Raw genomic sequence first — 21,570 nt, 5'->3', positions numbered from 1 at the left:
CCTCCCACCCACTGCATCTTTCTTTGTGTTTCCACAGGCTGCTCACCACCAGGAGACTGCAAGTTCTTGCTTTTAAACCACCCCACCGAATGCTCTGAGACAGTGAGCAAGACTATGTTACGTCTCATCAACATACTAAATATCACTTATCTCACAGAGAGCAGCAGTAACTCCAGGGTGTTTAATTACCTAAGGTACTTGAGCACTAAGAAACACAGTAAACAATTAATATAATTTAACTTTACAGCTAACATAAAAAATTAAAATATAGAAACAAACCCATTTTTTCAGTTCATTAGACAGGACATAAACTCTCCTGTGAACAGGCCTGACAAATGGGATTTCCCTTTAGGGCATTACTTATGAAGAATGACAAGTAGAATATTTCTATCAGCACTTTGCTGAGATTCTGTCAGCAAATTCCCAAACCTTGCAGTTCCAAACTAAACTGAGAGTTTCTCTTTCATAGCTCTTATTAGAAGCTCCTTCTTACCTAACGCATACGGTCCTCCTCCTAAGATCAACTCCAGTTCATTACAAATAAAATTTGGATATCTCATCTAGTAGGTAAATGTGCTGTGCAAGCATCATGCTGAAATGCAGAAAATTCTTCATCCAGACTGACACTTTTTGTCCTAAAGAACCAAGATTTCCATCCATCCGATCTGTTCACCTATTTGTACCTCGGATCACCCCGGCATCCAGTCACAACAGGAAAAAACAAAACAAAAAGAATACCTCTTTATCTGCAGTCACCATCAGCACGTATGACCCATCAGATCCTGTTTGCACTGCTCATAGCCTCCATAGCTCCCTGTGAGCTGCACCTGCAGTCTGACTGTGCAGCACTCACTTCAAACTAGAGACACCGTGCAAAACTGAATGCTTAAATCCTTCCTCCACCAAGTGTTCTTTGTTATTATAAGTTAAGGTGGAGCTCCCTTGGGAGTTTACGTGGGCAGAAGGTTAAACGGATTTGTTTGTCAGTGACATATTAATACCTATTGTTGTACATCTTACATTTTCTGAGTTTCATGGCATCAGCTTGACTTAAACAAAAAATCTGTCATCCCAGATTCTTCACCACTGTAAGCTGTTACAGCAAAGGCTGTATTGCCTTCCAGTGTACACAACAGCCTGATTTACTTTGGTGTATTTGGACCAAGGGTTGAGTTTGCCAAAGATTTGCTCCTGTTACCACAGGTAAGTAGGGGAGGATTTAGCTTACCTAAATCCTATCAAATCTGAAATGCATGTACTTAAAATTCAGCTGAATTTCAGCAAGCAGTCTAACCCATCTGCTTTTCTTTACTACCTAACACAATACCTCAACCCACTAGCCCACTGTCCCTGCGCTAACCTGGCTGTGCTGCTGGTCCTCCTCTTTGAACCGGGATTAGGAACTGGGCACGCCCTAGCCACCCAGAGGATATCTGGGGACACAGGAAAAACCATCCATCTCCACACCGGTCTGCCAGGGATGAGTGGGGGTGGTGGTGCAGCCTTGATGGTGCTCTGATGGTGCCACTGCCTGGGGACAGCATGCCAGCCAACATGGGTGAAGGCTGGAGGGACAGGAGCCCCAGAGCTGCTGGCTGCTTGTCATCAGATGCTGCCAGCATGCAGGGCCCACTGGGAGAGCAAGAAGGCTGTAAGCATAAATCTCCATTGTCCTGTGGACAAACTGGGTAAGCATGTTAACTTCTTCCCAGAAAGCAGCGCCTTATAAATTGGGTACTTAAATTAAGTGGATTGATTTATACCATCTGTTGTTAAACATATTATTTGGGTGTGCCTGTGTGTGTTTCTTCAGGTTATAAATTAGGCTACAGTCAAGTAGATGGTACTCGTATGCTGCTTCACTTACCAAACTGACTATAATGTCTCTTCGGTAATCATTACCATTTAGCTGCTCTGGACCTATGCCAACCTAGGGCCCATATTCAACTGCTTATTTCTGAGGATAAAAAAAATTGGAAAAAGAGAAGTAGAAAATGGCTGGAGCCCCAGTGCTGAAAGCTTACTATAGGGTTAATTTAAGTTCAAGATTTAATTTAAAGCAAAATTCACAGCAAAATAAAACATATTGAAGTCCATAACTCTGTGAGCACAAGGGAAACAGCAAGTCAGGACACTGTAAGGTGTCCCCAAGTCCTCTTCCATTCTGCAGCATAACCAAGGGTTAGTGCATGCCCCCTTGAAACTCTGTATGGTTGGACATTACAGGCCTCAGGAAGGGCTGTAACCTCAGAGGTGGACAGCAGCAAGAAGTTCAGCATGTGGCCAAGTAGCAAGAACATCTGAACTGCCAGAGCCCCAATGGGCAGTGCCAGCTGGTGATCTAATTCCAAGAAAATACTTTATTTGAAGTCAAGTATGTCCCTCCAGTGTGTACGTGGCAAGCTGGGAGCTACCCTGGGATACTTTATGAGCTCCATGTGCTACCCTGCCTCCAGCAGACTTCATGCACACATTGGTTTGATTCATGGGGAGATGTGGAGGAACTGTCAGGCCTCTGAGAAGCTGCTCACAAAAAAGAGATGGGAAACAGAGAGTTTATGGAAATACCTTCTCCTGAAACATTTCCCCTCCTTTTAAAATTTCTTTCTGAGCCTACAGTGCTAAGCCTCAGTTAATGTGAGGCAGCTGAGAAGCTGTGGGTACTGCTGCTTACAGTACTGTCATGATCGTTTCATTCTCACCTTGTTTTCTCCTGTGTTTGCTTTGCTTACATTGTCTCTTGCAATAAACTGCAATCTTACTTCATTTTGTATGAGTCAGGCTGCTTTTCTGTTCACCTGAAACAAGGATTTCTTTTGGTTATTCTTCGTCATCACCAGTTGTGCAGTTTTTAGTCCATCAGTATCTCTTATCTATAAATGACTATTCCTGTGTTTCTTGTTACCTTCCACTGCTCTGCCCCTGACACACAGCACCTGAGCAGCCTCTTGCCACAAGGCCTGGGTCTCCCTGCCGCTTTCAACCAGGAAAGAGAACAATTCAGGAAGATTTCATCTCTGGTTTTGTTCTCTATTTCAAACCTATGAAAGCTGCAGTTTGTGTTTGTGCTTCTGGTTATGTGCCTGCTTGCACTACACCCATCAGTAGTTGAAATCCTGTGCACAATGCCTTGTTTTTATACCAGAGTAGTGGCAAATTTGTTCCCCTATATTCAGCACTCGTCAGGCCGCACCTCGAGTACTGTGTCCAGTTTTGGGCCCCTCACTGCAAGAAAGATATTGAGGCCCTGGAACGTGTTCAAAGAAGGGCAATGAAGCTGGTGAGGGGTCTGGAACACAGGCCATATGAGGAGAGGCTGAAGGAGCTGGGAATGTTCAGCCTGGAGAAGAGGAGGCTCAGGGGAGACCTCATTGCTCTCTATAACTTCCTGAAGGGAGGTTGTAGTGAGCTGGGGGTCGGCCTCTTCTCTCGTGTCATTAGTGATAGGACCAGGGGGAATGGTTTCAAGCTACGCCAGGGGAAATTCAGGCTGGACATGAGGAAGTATTACTTTTCAGAAAGGGTGGTCAGGCACTGGAATGGACTGCCCAGGGAGGTGGTGGAATCACCGACCCTGGGGGTGTTCAAGGAAAGACTGGATGTTGCGTTGAGGGACATGGTTTAGTAGGAGCTATTGGGAATAGGTGAACGGTTGGACTGGGTGATCTTTTAGGTCTTTTCCAACCTTAGTGATTCTATGATTCTATGATTCTATGATTCTAAATCACAAAATGGATCATATATCTTCTTTCAGCAAGGACATTTCTTCGTGTAAAGAAAGGAGCACTGTGCTTAAACACACTCTTATCATTCTCCTGGGTCTTAGGGCAAGTCAGTATGATCCCTCTCTGTTTCCCTGCCTCTCTGGCTCCCCACAAAACAATTAAACGCAACTACATCCTCATTACTGCATCTGTTGTCTTACTTTCAGTGCTTATTTTCTTGCTACCTCCATCCCTCTGATCTACAGCCACTACTGCCTGCTGCTTCTCCTTCATGCTCATTTCCCTCTACAGTTACCCAGCATGTGGCTTCCCACACCTTCCACATCTAAATTATATCTGGCAGGTTGCTGAATGCTTTGACCCCACAGTGTCAACTTTCGTGTTGATGAGCCATATAATCACATAGGAACTGTACTGACAAGCTAGTGGAGAATTTAGATAATAACTAAATAGAAAGAGATGACAGATAATGAAGTAAGACATGGCACAATACAGTTAGTGAAGCAGAATGGTGGCAGAATACTGTCCTTCTGGACCCATTTGCGCTGTGGGGGATTTTAGCAAGGTACTGAGAATGAAAACTTTTTTGCACATACTGTGGAAATCACAGAGACAAGACATGAAAATGCTTCTTGGGCAATGCAGTCTTTGGGACAGAAATTCACATTCTGGAAAGCTCCCGACCACCTACAAATGACTGAATAACACTAAGTCAAGTATTGTACAAGAAGAGACCTCATGGTCTCAGACCCCAGACTCCTGATACTCCACGCATCACCAGAAACCATATCAAAGAATATAACAAACAGCATAACTACACTTTTTCTGAGCTTTGCAGCTTCCCACAGAGGTGCTGACAACTTAGGCAAAGCACTCTGTTTGCTACACTGTCAAGATTAGCTATTAGCAGTTAGTCACGTTTGGCTTCTTTCTTCCAAATCTCTGCTGTTTCTGAATAAGCTGGGAAACAGCTGTGTTTATCATCCTCCTATTTTCTGCTTCAGGCCACACCGTGCTATCTTATTCTGGGAAGCTCTTCCTTTCCTTCCCTCCTTCATCCCAGCTTTAAGCTATCCTCAACACAGTTTTTCCAAGCTGTAAGGAAGTAGCCACATCTCACCACTCATGCCACTTGCTTGCACTGGCACCAGGCAGTGTCTCACCAACACCTGGATTTTTATTCTACCTTCCTGAAGCCGCTCCTGATCATGATGGTGCTACAGCCAATCACCTTTCTTCACTGCCTTTTATTCTCCTAGGGCAACTTGCAGAGGTGAACTGTAAGAGCTTTTTAAGCTATCAGGTCCTTTATTTCTGAAATCATCGTTGTGAATCTGCTTATACCAGACTAACATGTTACCTGCAGTTGTAGATGTAGTCGTAGGATATTATTAAGCCCTGTATTCAGAATGATTCTTAGTAGAAATGAAAAAGAAGTTAAATCATAGTGAAGAATAAGAAGTCCCACGAATCTCCTTTCTGTCCTCTGAAGGTTTTCCTGCACTCTGATGTTAACACCATATATGAATTACTATGCCGTTACATGGGAATCAGCAAAAAACTTCAGTTCTTTAAAAGCATTAGGTATGGTCATAGGTAGACATAAACTGCTGTAGTGCCATGGAAATACCGAATTCTCACCTGAGACAAGCAACAAATAGTATGTAGGAAACCAAGTACAAGCAAGCAGGACAGGAGCAGGATGAGGTGTTTTCATTCAGCAGAACTGGGGCCCACTGTTTTGGTGCAATGAGGAACCAAGTGGAGTTTTGCACAAAGATGGAGCAGAAGTCCTCTGGGGATGCTGCCCATGAGGAAGATAGTTGGGAGCACTGCAGCATGGCTCTTGTGGAGGTTTCTGCCTTTAAATATCTGTAAAGAACAAGGAAGACAAACACAAGCCTGTAATGAAAACAAGTGTGGAAACTTAGCTAACTACAAAAGATTCTGGTTTTACTTCACCTGCAGGTCTATTGAGGTAATCCAGTTACCCATGATGTGAACATTGTCAAGTTTCTGCTGAACAGATATTTGCTAAATATGGTCTTCCACACAAATCTGACAATCTGTTCTGTACAGAGGTTTTAAAACACATGGCAACCCCCATTTCATATAAGACATCATGTAATGAACCTGTCATTATATCTAAAAAGTTGCTGAATAGGGATTCCTGACCTGCTTTTAAAACAGTAGAATATAGTGAATTTTCTAAATTAATCAATCTTCTGGAAGATTTTCTAGATATAGTGTCTATCAGAGGCTGTGATTAGGTTCAGGCGTCACTGTCACCTTCAGAAAGCTTCTGCAGTTCAGCAGCTTTCTCTGTTCCTTTCTTTGGGTGAGGAAGCAGAATGGAGGCACTAATGTTCTGCCAGAAGTCAAAAGCAAAGGAAGATTTTTCAAAGGTATATTCATTATCTCTTAAGAAACGGTATCAGTAAAAGGACTTTTTTTTGTCTCCTTCAGCTCTCCATAGAGTGGAGACAAAGGCAATTTCTGAGAACACCAAAGAAAAGAGAAGTTTTGGGCATTGCATTGCTCTGAGCAGAGGAACTCAGAAAGTTTAAGCCAGTGCTGTGCAGCGTGTGGAGAGAGCAGAACAGAAGATTAAGCTAATAACCTGTTAAAACCACTCAAACCTATACTCATGAAATGCCTGACATACTCACTCTATTAAAGTGATTTACAAATGGTACATGGTTGTGAGAAGGACAGCAATCTTGTTGACAGATTTTCACACATACGCATAAATATGTGTGTGTACGAACAAATACATGCAGAAAATCTGGCTAAAATCCAAGCAGCAAAATCTTTCTCTGCCCCTGAATTGTTGTGTTCTTTGGTATGCAACACTGTAGATAAGGTTTTACTACAAGACTCTGCTTGTGTTATGCAAATACCTCTTGGAATGTGAAGTTAGCACTAATGGATGTATCTCAGCAAAATCTCTTTTTCCACTGCAAGGTTATTTAATTTCATCAAAAAGTCCCAGGAGTAGTTTGCTTGTTTTTAACCAGCCTTTCATATCTATAAAGAAATGCTAATAATTTTGCAGCAAAACATTTCAATTTGTACGCTAAAAAGCAGAGCACACAGTGAACTAAACACTCACTGAGCACACTGCACTCTCTTAACATGACCCAAGAGGTGGGCTCTCCAGCTCTGGGCTCTGCAGGCGAGAGCATCTCTGGGGTAACTACATGGCTGAGTGAGGACTGAAGAGCGCCAGTGCCAAGGCCTGCTGCTGTGGAGCATGGGGACAGACTGGGCAAGGAGAATATGATGCAGGTACATCATGGGCAGAGAAGGAAGTAAGGTCCAGCCCCGGAATAAAACACCAGAGAACAGAGGCAGTCCAGCCACAGTCCCAGTCTGACAGAGAGACAGAATTTTGCAGTGGCAAACTCTTATGAAATCCATTATAGGTTATGAACTTAAAAATCAGTCCAACTCATATGGTATTGCCTCCTCCTCCCTCAAAGACAGTGCTCAAGCTCAGGTGTGAAGCTGGATGTGCCTGTACTGAGGAGGACCTCCTTCCTTCCCCACAGACCTGGCAGATCCCAGGATGTATTTTCAGATTTGGGATGCAGCATGAGACCTGCATGGGAGAAAAATGCAGGTGCAAAGCTGCAAGCAGAGGTTCAAAAGATGACTGAGCTGTGCTAGCATACTACCACTTGGAAATCACTTGGAGTGCTGGGAGAGGAAAGGCTCAGGAGGGGCCATCTAGGAAAGGAGAAGAAGAAACTAAGAACAAAGCTATTGGAATGGGCATATTTGTTAAAGGAAGGAAGGAACTTGGAGAAGGCTGTCCAAATTCTTGAAAAATACTTCCAGAACCAAGTTCCTTTGGAACTTTCCAAGTCTGAGTGGTCCTCTTGAATGCAAAGTGAATGAACTGACATTTTCCAGTTGCTAGCTGATTTCAGTAAATTCTACATAATGGATCAGCATTTCTACTGATGCTGTGTGAGAGCACATAAATTAGGAGAAATGGCTGTCCTGAGGCTTTGGCACTTGTACATATCATATCACATTGTAACAGAAACCTCACTGTTGGCACATCACTAAGGATCACAGTGCTGCCTCCAATGGCTGTGTAGTGATAGTCCTTCCTCATTGCAGAGTTTCACCTACAGTTTTCTCTTTTTGGCAATACACTATAAAGGCCTAACACCACCCACTGCCCAAAAACCACTTGGTGGTATGTGAGCATCACGGTGTGGCCTCTGCTTCCATGGTATTTCCATCTTCCCTACATAGAGCTGATATTCATTCACAAGCAGTGAGTACAATTTGTTCTTGTTGATGCTGTTGTCTGCTTTTTAAAGTTTTTTTTGTGTTCACTGCAGGGCTGGCACCAACTGCCCGTGTATGAGGAGACATTAATATTTATGAATGAGCCACTGCAAGCGACAGTGAGCAGTAGAAGCCTGGCAATATGCAATATAAAAAATAGCAGCTGATCCTTCTACTTTATGTTTCCTAATTTGCTCCTCTGCATCCCACCTACAAAACAAATAAGGTAGCCAAGGAAGAAAAATGAAGGGGGAAAAATGTCCTAACTAACTATACTGGGGATGAGTGACTGCGAAACCTTATTTTACCTGTTTTTTCTATTTGGGCAAGTTCAAGCAGAGACCCTCAGGTGTCTGAGAATTTCCCTCCCAAGAATATCTAGGTTAGAGTCATTAGCTTGCTAGTGGCCTTTCTTGTTCTCCTTAGTAGGAATGTCACAAAGTGCTAGCATCTGACAGACATCAGTTCCACCTGCTAGAGGCTGATGCTGCTGCAGTACAGTAAGAATAGTGAGCAATGAGCATTTCCATAGACCTCTCAGAACTGGTACTGTGCAGACCACAAAAAGCAAAACAAAATGTTACAGCAAAGGCTGGGAAAAGCAGTATTAACATACTCTCACCTGAATCTTAATTAAGAAATATTCTAGAATTTTTGGTAGTGAAATGACAGTATTTCCAATTAGTGTTTTTCTTATGCCTGAAGTAATTTGCTAAGGCGAAAGAAACAGCATTGAAATGTTCATTAATTTGTATTAAGACTGGTAACAAAGGACTAACCATGACATGTTTTAATGTTCAAAGCAAACTGCAGAGCAGATGAGAGCCTGTAATAATAAGGCACTGACATTTCTAATTAGTATAAGCGTTACATTTTTTTGAACGAAGAAGCAGAACGGACAGTGGAGAAGAACTTATGAAGCAAAACATTTCTAAACACACTTGAATATGAACTGCTAATAATGCATGCCTTAAACAGTGTAACCTGAAGAAGCCTTGGTCTATGCACTATGATCCACTGATCCATCAGGATACAGCCTGAGAACAGATGCAGTGCAAAAATTCTCAGCTATTATATCTTTCTGGTCATCAGGACCAAGTAAACATTAAAGCTACAACCAGGAGGCAGGGAAAAAGGCGGAAAAGTTTAGGTCTTACAGTAAATAAAATACCACCAAAACAGAATTACTGGAGTTTGCAGGAAAATACTTGAGATTAACAACACAACAGCAGGAGTGGAGAACAACAAAGGAAAAATATTGCCACAGGTGAGCAGGGATAGAATGTCCTGACAGCTTGTGAAAAAGGGTCAGAAGCTGTGAGAGAAGAAAGACTAAAGGACTGCAGATGGAAAGCTCTTAGCAATACACAGGTTCAGGCACTGTGCAACACTTGCTTTTACACAAGGCAAGCTATGTACATGCATCACGTCCAAGGGGCAGACTTTCATGGCTACAGTACCACTAAGGATGTTAATGAGGTGAGATATGGCAGAAGTAACACTTTCTGCTCAACAGCTGACAAAATCAGACCCTGAAGATACACTTGCTTGAAAACAGCTCATCTTTTTTTCCAGTTATATCAGTCAAATTAATAAGCCTCAAAACTCTCACTTTATGGCTTTTTCCAACAGCATCACTTTGCAGCATGTGTAAGGTCTCAAGCTGGGGCAGAACTCAGCCACATCAGACTAGAACAGCTTCTTGGAGTACCTGCTGCCTATGTTTGAGAAATCTCTGAATTGCAGCAGCTGGTCCATTTCCAGATCACACCTTCCTCCCAGGGCCTGAAGATGAGCATTCAAATTTGCCCTGGTTATGTCTGCTCCAGGTGCAAAGACACAAGGTTCATGCTATTGGCAGTGGTCTGACCATAGCAGTGCTGCGGACCACATCACAGTGTTGGTTCAGTTCAGGCCTACCTGCCTTTTTGAAAAGCAGTCATCAGCATGGGAAACCCACCTAGAACTAACTAGCTGCTGTTACGTCCCTTACTGACAGGGAAGCCAGGCATGGTGAAGCTGTGACACTGAGCAGAAAGAAACACAAAGGTAACATGGCCAAAGATGAAAAAAATGTTTAACAGAAACTTGAATGTCATGCTATGAGACTGAGAGATTGTTTTTGCATTGAGATACTTGGGAAAAGGCATATATGTTTAAGGAGCAAGGGCTGAAACCAGGATACCTCCCTTTATTCTTGGTGCCTCAGGTTAGTTTTCAAATTTGCCAAGTTTTAATAAAGCTGCTGTTGCAGGATTGCTGGGATGTTTAACACGATAGCTCAAGATTCAACAAGAATTTGTCCTGACTTAGAAGCAACAGAAAAAAAATTGGGCTTTCAGGTGCTCCAGGCATTCGCTGCAGCCTTCTGTACCAGTGAGGGTGCTGCCAAAGGTAGAAATTTTGCTCTGTTTTGCAGCATCTCAAGAAGAGTTTGAGGCAAAGCATGCTAGAAACTTATGCACACGTTCTCCTTTACTTACGCTGTGTCAAGAAGAGCATGGGACACAGTCTGTTTGTATTTATTTTCTTACCTTTGGAAAGCACTTTAAGACCTTTGATAATGAATTTCCACACAATATCTGCATTTTAATTATTCACAATTTTAATTAAGGAGAACTAAGACCCCCATATACTCATGTAGATGAATGAAAGGAGTAGTGTTCCCTCCCTCTCCTCTCTGCTCCTCAGATATTTTCACTTTCAGATTATTCTTAATCCTTATAATCTTGAATTAGGGAAATATATGTTTTTTATTATCAATAGACTTTTAGGATTTTTTTTTACCATACTGAATTTTCATATGTTTATGGATCCATAATCATTCACGTCACAGCCTGAGGGAGATGAGGCTGAAACAGGATAATAGCCTTTAAATCCCCTTCTCTAAGCACTCAAATCTTCCCTGTCAGCAAGATTAAAACGGTCAACAGCACTCTTCATGTGTCTATATCCCACACTCAGCTTTCATAGCAACTGAAGTGGCAACTGGCAAGAGGAAAAATGCAGAACTGCTGCTGTGTTTGATACCAGTAAAGCGAGAAGAAAGCGGTACTCTCCGTCCTATTAGTGCCAGAAAGGACTGATGCTAATTTCTCAACCAAGTGGATGAAAATAAGGGAGAAAAGCAAGGAGAAATAGTATGTTGCAGTTTAACATGAGGAGACAATTTCCTTTCCTTAAACATAAAGGAAGAGAAAGGGAAGTACCAAGTGTCTTCACACAGCCCAACATGGGGAAGGATAATGAAGGTGTCTGTTTAGACAAGCAGAGTGACTTTTCTGGAACTGCTCCACTGAGCTCTCAGCCCATGCTGCTCCTTGGACCAGAGGGAAACTACAACTATTACGTGGATGATGAAGATGAGGAAGAAGAAGAAAAAGACCAAGGAAAATGGCCAACAGGGGACCCATTTGAAGGAGAAAACAAGCTCTCATCATCCATTCCTTTCTCCCCAGTCTTTTCCCCTGGGGCCCCAGCCAGGCCTTCCACTTCATCCGTGCTGAACATTAATGTTGGTGGCCAGAGCTACCGTCTCACCTACCAGGCAGTGGCCACCTATCCCAAGACCCGCCTGGGCCGCCTGGCCACTTCCACAGACCGTCGCTGCCAGCTGGGCCTGTGTGATGACTACGCCGCCCAGGTGGATGAGTATTTCTTCGACCGAGACCCAGCTGTCTTTCAGCTGGTGTACAACTTCTATGCTTCAGGGGTGCTCCGGGTGCGGGATGAGCTGTGCCCACGCAGCTTCTTGGAGGAGCTGAGCTACTGGGGCGTGCGGCTCAAATACACACCCCGCTGCTGCCGCATCTGCTTTGAGGAGCGTCGCGACGAGCTGAGCGAGCAGCTGAAAGTCCAGCGTGAGCTGCGCTCCCAGGCAGAGGCTCAGGAAAATGAGCAGCTCTTCCATCACATGCGCTACTATGGGCCCCAGCGCTGGCGCCTCTGGAACCTCATGGAGAAGCCCTTCTCCTCCGTCACTGCCAAAGTGATGGCAGTGGCCTCCAGCTTCTTTGTGCTCATTTCTGTGGTGGCTCTGGCACTCAATACAGTGGAGGAGATGCAGCAGGTAGACAAGAAGAGTGGAGAGAGTCGGCCTGTCCTGGAGCACATTGAGACTCTGTGCATTGTGTTCTTCACGCTGGAGTACTTGCTGCGCTTGGTATCCACACCAGACCTGCGTCGTTTTGCCAGCAGCGCCCTCAATGCTGTAGACCTCATTGCCATCCTACCCCTCTACCTGCAGCTGTTGCTTGAATGCTTCACTGATGATGACCAGCCCCGAGGTCGGGGCTCTCAGCATGAGTATGATATCGAGAAGGTGGGACGGGTAGGCAAAGTGGGACAAGTGCTTCGTATCATGCGTCTCATGCGCATCTTCCGCATCCTCAAGCTGGCCCGCCACTCCACAGGGCTGCGTGCCTTTGGCTTTACCTTGCGCCAATGCTACCAGCAGGTGGGCTGCCTTTTGCTCTTCATTGCCATGGGCATCTTCGCCTTCTCTGCCATGGTCTACACAGTGGAGCATGATGTATCCAGTACCAACTTCACCAGCATCCCCCATGCTTGGTGGTGGGCTGCCGTAAGTAAACTCAACTCGCCTTGCTCGGTAGCCAGAGATCTTCCCCTTCCTTCCTCTTCCCTCTCTTCCCTCCTTTCCCTATCCTTCCTTCCTCTCCCCTCCCATGATAGAGATGCTGACAGTCTTGAAAACAAAAGACCCAGATCAGTGAACATCTGCTCTGAATTCTGAGCTTACAGGACATATGCACTCACTCACGCACACACATGCATGCACTCATTCACCTCTGTTGTAAGCTCTAATCAGGACTTAATCAGGCTGCCGGCAGTGACATTCCCATCTGACCAAATGCAGGCAGTACTTGCCTTTTAAAGAAGGGTGCAAAATAACACAGAACAGCATTTTTCCACTAAATTCTGTTGCCAGTGTTACCAAAACAAACCAAACAGTGTAGATCAGTCTAACTGATTGCAGGTTGACATGAGACTTTCATTCCTGCGGTTTTTGAAGACATACTGTGATCCATCACGTATCTGCAAGAGGGTAAGACATGTTTTTTGTTTTTCATGGTACTCTGGACAGTCACATTTAAAAAGCTAAACCATCCCAGAGCTCTGGCCATTAAAATTCATTAGGACCAGCAGCTGTTGCATCCTGCTCCTTAAGTGCCATTTTCATGATACGTTTGTACACATAGACACATTGGTGATTATTTAATGTATGCCAGTCTTGCAGAGAAATAAATACAAAATAAGCAGAATAGCTCAGGGAGCTGAGATAAACTGCCCTCTACATCTAGGTCATCTGTCTGCATCCCATATCAGGGAGGGATGGTTAGTGGCTGGTTAATGTCATCTTGAATATTTTTTGCAGCCTCTGCCAGAAAGATTTTAGTCCCTCTCAAAACAATTGGGGTGGTGGTTACTGACTGAGCTTCTGCTAGCAAGCCTCAGAAAGAAAGGCAGAATGACCTCATTTCTAGAGTCTGCCACTGGAGTGATGCACATTTGAGCACATCACCTTGAGGTCTGAACTATCACTGACCTGTAATGCACTGTGTTATATGGAGAGATGTTTTTACGGCAGTGTTTTCCAGACTAAGGTAAGTTCACATCTTGTGGGGGCATTAAATTATAGCCAGGAACACAGAACGGGGAGAGCTTAATGCCCGCTCCCTTGCTTAAATGTTTCCTGGCTATGGCAGAATGATTCAGCTTCCCAAACTCACCTCAGAAGTGTTTGCCATCAAGGACGGCCGTGCATTTACTTACAACAGTTTAACCCTATTTTTTCAGTGTAATGGACAATTAAAATGATAGCTATATCCTTCAAGATGAGCTGCCAATACAAAAGAAACACCTGTGGGTTTACTGGGGCTAACAGTGAAAGCTGGGAGAGGGAGCCACAGGCTTTGAGTAAATGCTTAGTAGATAATCTTCATGCTCAGGTATGGCAGCTTCTCAGCTTCTCAATTATCATCTCTACAGCAACGTTTTGGCAGGGAAAAGATGGTGGTTTTTTCCCAGGCGCTGAGAAGAAGGGGAAAAAATCCCTCTCAGACACAACTAGCAATATAAAAAAAAAAAAAAAGAGAGAGAGAGAGAAAACAGCAGCTCTGTTATGCCATAGCAGCTGTGCCTACAGCAGCCTGAATCAAGTCAGAGGGGAGCTGGGTGTGTCTTTGCTTCCCACTACTCTGGGACTTGTTTTAGCCTGTTGCCATATGCAGAGTTTCTATATTTCATCTCATGGCAACTGATCCCATCCTGCATAATCCACATTTAAGGCACTGCTCTGGGGCACTTTCCAGGGAAAAAAGCCCAGGCAAAAAAACTTCAAAGGAGTCAGGAGACCTCCTCATCCTGGATGATCAGCTCAGCACAGGGCACACAGGACAGCAACACCAAACTGTCTGAGAACACTTTCCTGGGCAGCCTCTGGGGAGACTGTGGCCAACAGTTCTGTTTCAACAGTGGCTGATGAAATGTGGAAGTTCCCCATATGTCTGCAGTGATTTTCTGAATATGCAGGATACACGCAAAAAGCATGAGAGATCACATCTGCAAGCTGATAATGCCATGATTATTTAGGTACTGCTCTGAAACCCATGTAACAATGACTATTTAAGAAATTCCTATTTAGCAAAGCAAGTGTCTCCAAAAGAGATGCTGTAGCTTGCACACTGAAATTCTATGGCATGAAACATTTTAGAGCCCATTAATTCATTAAGAACAAAAACTGAGATATCCAGATTACTTAAATTTCATCAAAATCCAACAACGTCTGCAATCTGACCCACAGGAGAGAACAAGTGTTCCTCCCAGACTGTCACAGTGATTAGAAGACTGTGCCAGTGGAACAGAACCTTATCACAGGATAATGGTTTTGTCCTGGCTGCTAGAGATAAACATCTTGCCTTCATCTCAGTATTTATTTTTGGAGATATTTATCCTGTATTATCATTCAAATCCAGTGACTTAATTTCCATTAAACCAAATGACTAATCCTTTTTATTCTGCAGGAAGCACAAGGTGCATCCTACAAATACGCTTATCTGGTGCTGTCTCATGTACCCTAATGCTTACTTCATTTGAAATAACATTTTATTTAGCATGTTAGAAGATGGAAGACTACACTCCATGACCTTCTTAAGACTTATACTCAGAGCTAAAGCCACAAGGGCATTACAGTGAAACTCCTATTTCCGGTGGTATATTCCTACAGAAGTTTTATATCACCATTTTGTAGATACATGCATTCTCTTTAGATACTGAGAAGAAGATTAAATGAAGTTCATTGGCTGAAAAACACCTCTTGAATAGGCATAATACAAGGAAGTGCCACATTGCAGAAGCCTGTGAGTTTCACCTGACAAAGAAAAACAAGTTATTTTTACTAAATGTGAACACCATAAAAACACAAGATGTGTAAAATGGGATAATAAAACTTAGGAGTTATTTCATGTTGTCTGGTTGGTAGTACACCATTCTTTATGTAACATCCTCATAAACAAACATCCAGGAATTCTGAAAACAAAATTTTACAGGGTTTACAAATTTTAATTCAGTACTTGATACAGTGCTGGGCCCATACATCAAAGCTTCTTTCATACATACGTAATCTAAAAAGAGAAAATCTTGAAGGCTCAGAAAAAAAATACAAAAAAACCTCTGTGAAGTACATGTGAAAGGAAAATTCACAGATTCATATAAAACAGATACATTAAATACCACCACACCCCTTCCCCCCCCTCCCCCACACACAAACAGAAGCATTTTTAACAACTCCCTAAACTTCTTCAAAGGGGTGAATTCAGGAGAAGCTTTTTTGTATACCCATAAACCGAAACAAACAGGAACATTCCCCACTGAAGGTATGCACAGACTACACTGGTTTAACCTCTGACATAAAAAGGATGAGGCAGATCAAGCAATTTATCACTATAAATATAGACATATTGTAAGCATGCACAGCCTTCTAGGCAATTGAGTAAGATCTTTACTTTTTTTCCATAGCTCCTCGTATCATTCAAAGATTCAGTCTATCGTATCATTATATATACGCTGGAATTCTCCTGGATCACTTCTTCCAGTGGTGCTCACATTATAGAAATACATTTCACAAATAGCTTTTCACATATTTTTCATTGTACGTAATACTTGTATATACATGATAATCAATATTAATACTCAAAATAAAACCTACACAGTAAGTCCCAAAATACTGGTTCCTATAAGCATGCCAGATTTATACACAGAGGACGTGTGTTCTCATCAACTTCAGAATTGCCCCTGCTCACTGCACATACCTGCAGAAGTGCTGAGGAAATAAGTGCCTATATGCAGCCTCCCTGCTAATAAGCTGAATGCTGGTTTGCCCATAGGTCAGCATCTCCACTGTGGGATACGGAGACATGTGTCCAGAAACTCACCTCGGCCGCCTGTTTGCATTCCTGTGCATTGCTTTTGGGATAATCCTGAACGGCATGCCCATCTCCATCCTCTACAACAAGTTCTCAGACTATTACAGCAAACTGAAAGCCTACGAGTACACTGCTCTCAAGAAAGAGAGGGGGAAGGTGGACTTCGCGCGGAGAGCCATGAAGAAAATCTCTGAATGCTGTGGAGAAGGTGGAGCTCGCTCCTTGCCACAACACGGATAGGAGCAGAGCTTTGGATGTGAGGCTGAAACAGAGAAGCTGGAGGAAAAGAAATGAATCAGCAAAGCTAACTAAAGAACTGAACAGGTTGAAAGTAACAAAAAGTAGGCAGTGAAATATGCCTGCAAGGAAGCTGTTTTTGAAAGAAAAAAAAGGCTCAGATTACAACAACATTTTTTTTATTGGCAATATTAGGTTCACGAGCTTATGTGCTCATGAGATATCTACATGATATTCTTCAGTCATACAGCCCAGAAACTCTGAATTAGACCCACAAGAAGATGGGACCCCTGCAACTGGCCATACCCTTGCTGAAAACAAACCAGACAAAAGGGAAAAAAAACCAAAAACGCTGTAATTAAGGTTTGGCCATTTCTCTGCTGCCAGGGCAGTCTTAAAAATCAAACTTCTTATAGAATACTCACTACATTGACTGCATTGCTGAAATCAGTTTTGCACCAGCTTTCAAAATAAGGAAAACAGCCTAAGATGATTTCTTGAATATCAGCAGCATCTGTCCTCCTTGAGCTTTCAGTTTCCCCTTGCACTGATAGCTTACCTATCAGTGTCCCAATTGTATTTTCCAAATGTAGCACTGCAAGTGACTCCTATTTTCACACCTAGGTGAGCAACGCTGGTAAAACGCCAGCATTAGTAAATGCTGGTTTACTATTTCTCCCTCTACCACTTCTGTAATCATCTTCCATTATGTCAAGAATTAGTGGGGATATCTGGAGTATGAGCTCATAAATATCATCAGTTTTGCAGATACTTCCAAGCCAAAAGCTTCTCTAGGTGTAGGATTAAGTGATAAACTATTCTACAGCATCTAATGTATCTGTTTATTGAATTGTTAAAATAATAATAGGCCTGTCAGAGAACATAAATGATAGAGAAACATTCTGTAAAAACCCTGAAATGAAATGTGTAATAGATAATATCTCATAAAGACTTTTCATGCAAAGGATCTTATCAGCACTTAACTATAACGAAATTTAAACATCGTTTAAAGACAAGGTTCACACAGCCATTATTAGGACACACATTTGACATCTTGGTTCACCTCCAGGTGCTCCATACTTCCTGCGAGTACTGAGACTTCTCACATGGCTGGACTTTTGCACGTGTCAGAATCTCATCCCTAGAACTAAATAACAAATAGCAACAAGAATACTGAACAGGATCAGCATTTCATGCATTAGGTGGCTGCATATCAGGAATATTCTTTCTACATAAGAGCAGCCCTAGCAGTTAAAAATCAGGAATCTGAACAATACATCTGGAAGTTACTTAATTGATACTCAGACCCACACAGAGTAAACACAGTAATAAAAAGAAGCAATGGAAATGACTGCTGCTCAGCAGCACAACACTCTTGCTGTGAAACAGCCTGACAGCAGAAGTGCATTTTAGTATTTCTGAACACCCATGATGTTTCTGTGCTGCCCTATTGAATGTAAATGGCCATACTCAAAGCTCAGTCATGCTGGAGACAATTGTGTTTGAAGCTCACTCCTTAGACAGCTGAGGGTTCATTAATTTTGCCACGTCCATGCACAGTGTGTCAAGCATTGGGCCATTCTTCCTTTCAGTAATGAGAAGGTAATTAGTAACCAAGTTGCCCTTCTTATTCTCTATCTCCAGACAAAGGTATTATAAGCCCATCTGTCATTTCATTCTGTAGGAACTGTGCACTGATCAGCTGTTAAAAACTAAACCATGACTTTAAGGCACAGCTGAGCCCCATGAGTTGAATGCAATAGATACTTGCTGTTGTGGATGACACACACTGCAGCAGACACAATCTTGGCATTCACTGAGAAGCAGCAGCTGATTTACCACTGTAAGGTGGCATGAATTTACGTTGTCCTTCTGGAAGCAACATCAGAACCAGAGTCCTGAAAGCAAAGGAAGTCACTCTCTCACACCCCCACTGCAGTTCAGTGAGGTGGTGGCAGGTAAATAAAAGAGAGAAAGAACAACTGCACTTCATTTACAATATGCAGCTTGGTCCAGCAGTTTACATTCATTCAGTTAGATCCATTTAAAGATTTAAATGTTTATGACCACCCAACATTTCAAGATACAGAACATCCTGATTTCTCTGTCTGAAGAAGCTTGCATGTACCCCACAGATGAGATATTCATGCATGCAGCTCAGCAGGTTCTTGCCACATAGAGAAATCCAGAACCTCCTCTACTGAGGTTGGTCCTCTTTATGGCCTCAGACCCCAGATAGACTGCCAACCCCATTTTCCACCCACCTGTTTCACATGCAGGACACATTCAAGAAGACAAGTACAGGAATAAACTTTCCACACAAAGCATGAGCAGGAGAAAAAGGACGGTTTTCTCTTTTAACTAAGAGTTACAATTGAATGTCCTCAGTAAGTGCTTTCTTACCAGTTCAGCACGATTTTTACATACTGCTGTTCTAACTGTTCAAATACAGCTTGGAGGGTCTCTCCCACCTCTGTAGCCGAATCTGTTCCAAACAGTGACCCACTACTGACAGAGCAGAAAAGTCTGTACAGCTTAAGGTTTGCAGCACCTAGCAGGCAGAAGGGCGTGTGACACGGGCTTGGACTCAAAAAAGATCTATGAAAGCACTGACTAGGCAGCAGAATATTGCCAAACACTCACTCTTCACTGACAGAAGAATCTTTGGATGACAGATACAGTCTGTTGGGCCTCAAGAGCCAGTCAGTCTGCACATACTGCAGCTACATGAAGGCAGGACTCACAATGCCCTGTGGGATAATGATTACAAGCCAGAATGTTTTCAGACATGGAGGAGACTAATTTCTTATCCTTCAGAAGACAATACTGCCAAATCCCACCCAACTACTCTGAATATTAAAGCTATCCTAGCACTAATGCCCACTGCACACTCTTCTTCCCCACACTTACACACTCCTCTCTCCGAAACCCAATCCCATCTTGCTGATGGCAGCTTTGGTGTGCTCTGTCAATTCATTTAAAATACAAATGTGACTATCTAGGGGAGGGTAAGAATTTGATCGGTTTTGCAATAATCTGATGCTAGCCCTGTTGTATGCAGCAGAGAAGCAGGTTCTTGGTGGAGTAATGCGTTTTCCAACAAACCAGAAGTTAGTGTTTTGAGTTTTCTGTAACAACTCCTTGTTTCATTTTCCAGACTACCTCCTCCAGCTTTCTGCCTTGTGGCTTGCCTCATTTTATTGCAGGGGTGATGAGTTTAACTCCGTGAATTCCAGTAGATTATGCCTAAAACAGAGGTCCCCCAATGGCAACCTCCTCTGAATGCCCAAGGTGTGTCAGTACCAGCAATTTCTGTAGAAGAATGGTATGGCGTCTCCCACCTGCCGAACTCCTGCCTGAGGCTCTTACCATACAAACTGGCTTAGATGCTCTAGCCAGGTCAGAGGAAGGAAGGAGTTAATCCTCACACAGAGCAAACTCCTGACCACCCACAGTGGGCTGTGTGTACCTTTGTCAGCTGATTTTGAAACTGGGCACTGTGTTTTGCCATAGTGGTTGTGGTGTTGTTGCTGCTGACACAGTGGTTCCTTCTGAGAAAGACCCTAAGTTAATTTACTCTGCCACATCCAGTCAGACTTTAAGTGGCGTCAAAAGTGTCCCCAGATAATTGTGAAATGAAACAGCCAAGTGCTACACAATAATAATAAAAAATAACACAAGGTAGCATTGATAATTTCATTACTTAAATGTCATAGAGCTTTGACAATCAAAAGATTTCAGAATAACCTTTTCAAGGGAAAATATTCTTAGACACAACAAAGATGGGCAATACCATTAAAGGTATACAAATAGGGCTTGTTTTATGCAATGTTACTTTGGTATAACAAAGGTTTTGGTAAAGCAGGAAGGAGGTTTTTTTCAAACCACCAAGAAATTAGAAATCTTAGAATGCAGCCATATTCATGTCTTTCATTTTAAGTAACTACAGATATTAGTGAGTCCTAGAAGGAGAAGGAAAATATGTTCTGTCATTATACTTCACCTCACACTTAGCAAATGTTATCCCTGGTACACAAAGAAACATACTGTTTATCTGGATGGCCTTCATTTTCAAGCTCAGCGTTGTTTGTTCTACTCATTTTAGGCCTTCAAATGATTGTAGTAAAACAGGAAACAAAAAACCAACCAAACAAAAAAAAAAAAAACAAAAAACAAAACTGAAACAAACAAACACCACAGCAGGCAGGGATGCTGGAAATCTGGAGAGACTGTCCCTACATGAGACAGTGAATATAATTCCAATTAGAATACGATTTTGCACAAATCCGTGTCTCAGAAGAACATCACTTTCAAAATGCAAATCAGCAGCTGTTTGCTGTTCTCATTCACAAAGATAGCAATTAAAGGGGTAGCTAGTGTACAGCCATAGATTAATATGCATCTGGTGCTATTCCCAGGCTTCTAAGGCAAATGGTAATACTTAGTCTATAAATACACATGATTTTAATGACTGTAAACTAGATATAATTTAAAGTTTCTGGAGAAAAATCATGACCATCAAGAAACCTAGGAGGGAGAACAAGAATCTACTTGCTAAAAAACTAGCTTTAACTATTTAGAGCATTCCATTTTTATGTTGCGTAAAAGTACTTGATTCATGCTTATCTGCTATTGACAAAACTTCTACTAACTTATTTATTCAGTAGTAGAGAAATTACAAGGTATTTGACTGTAATCCAGCTTTTTATCTTGGATTTTGAAACAGAAAGGTCAGAGGTATTAGCTTTTTATGTACATAGGTAATTTAATGGAAATATGCAGAGAAAAATTAAAGTGTTCTCCAGCTATTTTCTGAGATAGAGATCATGAAAGTTTTCAAAATAAAACTGGTCAGAGCTCAT

The 21,570-nt window shown here is 42.5% G+C and overlaps 1 protein-coding gene across 1 annotated transcript; it reads left to right on the top strand.

The window, feature by feature from the left end:
• Positions 1–11,169: 11,169 nt before the first annotated feature.
• KCNV2 (potassium voltage-gated channel modifier subfamily V member 2) lies at positions 11,170–16,711 on the top strand (the record flags this gene model as incomplete). The annotated part of the gene is made up of 2 exons (XM_079548275.1): positions 11,170–12,609; positions 16,433–16,711. 2 exons carry the CDS (start codon positions 11,170–11,172, stop codon positions 16,709–16,711), a joined length of 1,719 nt encoding a protein of 572 aa, XP_079404401.1.
• Between the last annotated feature and the right edge of the window lie 4,859 nt (positions 16,712–21,570).

The sequence above is a fragment of the Tetrao urogallus genome (assembly GCF_951394365.1).
Source record: "Tetrao urogallus genome assembly, chromosome: Z".
Classification (NCBI taxonomy): domain Eukaryota; kingdom Metazoa; phylum Chordata; class Aves; order Galliformes; family Phasianidae; genus Tetrao; species Tetrao urogallus.
Note: the sequence above shows the minus strand (reverse complement) of the source record. Positions and strands in the feature narration are given on the sequence as shown.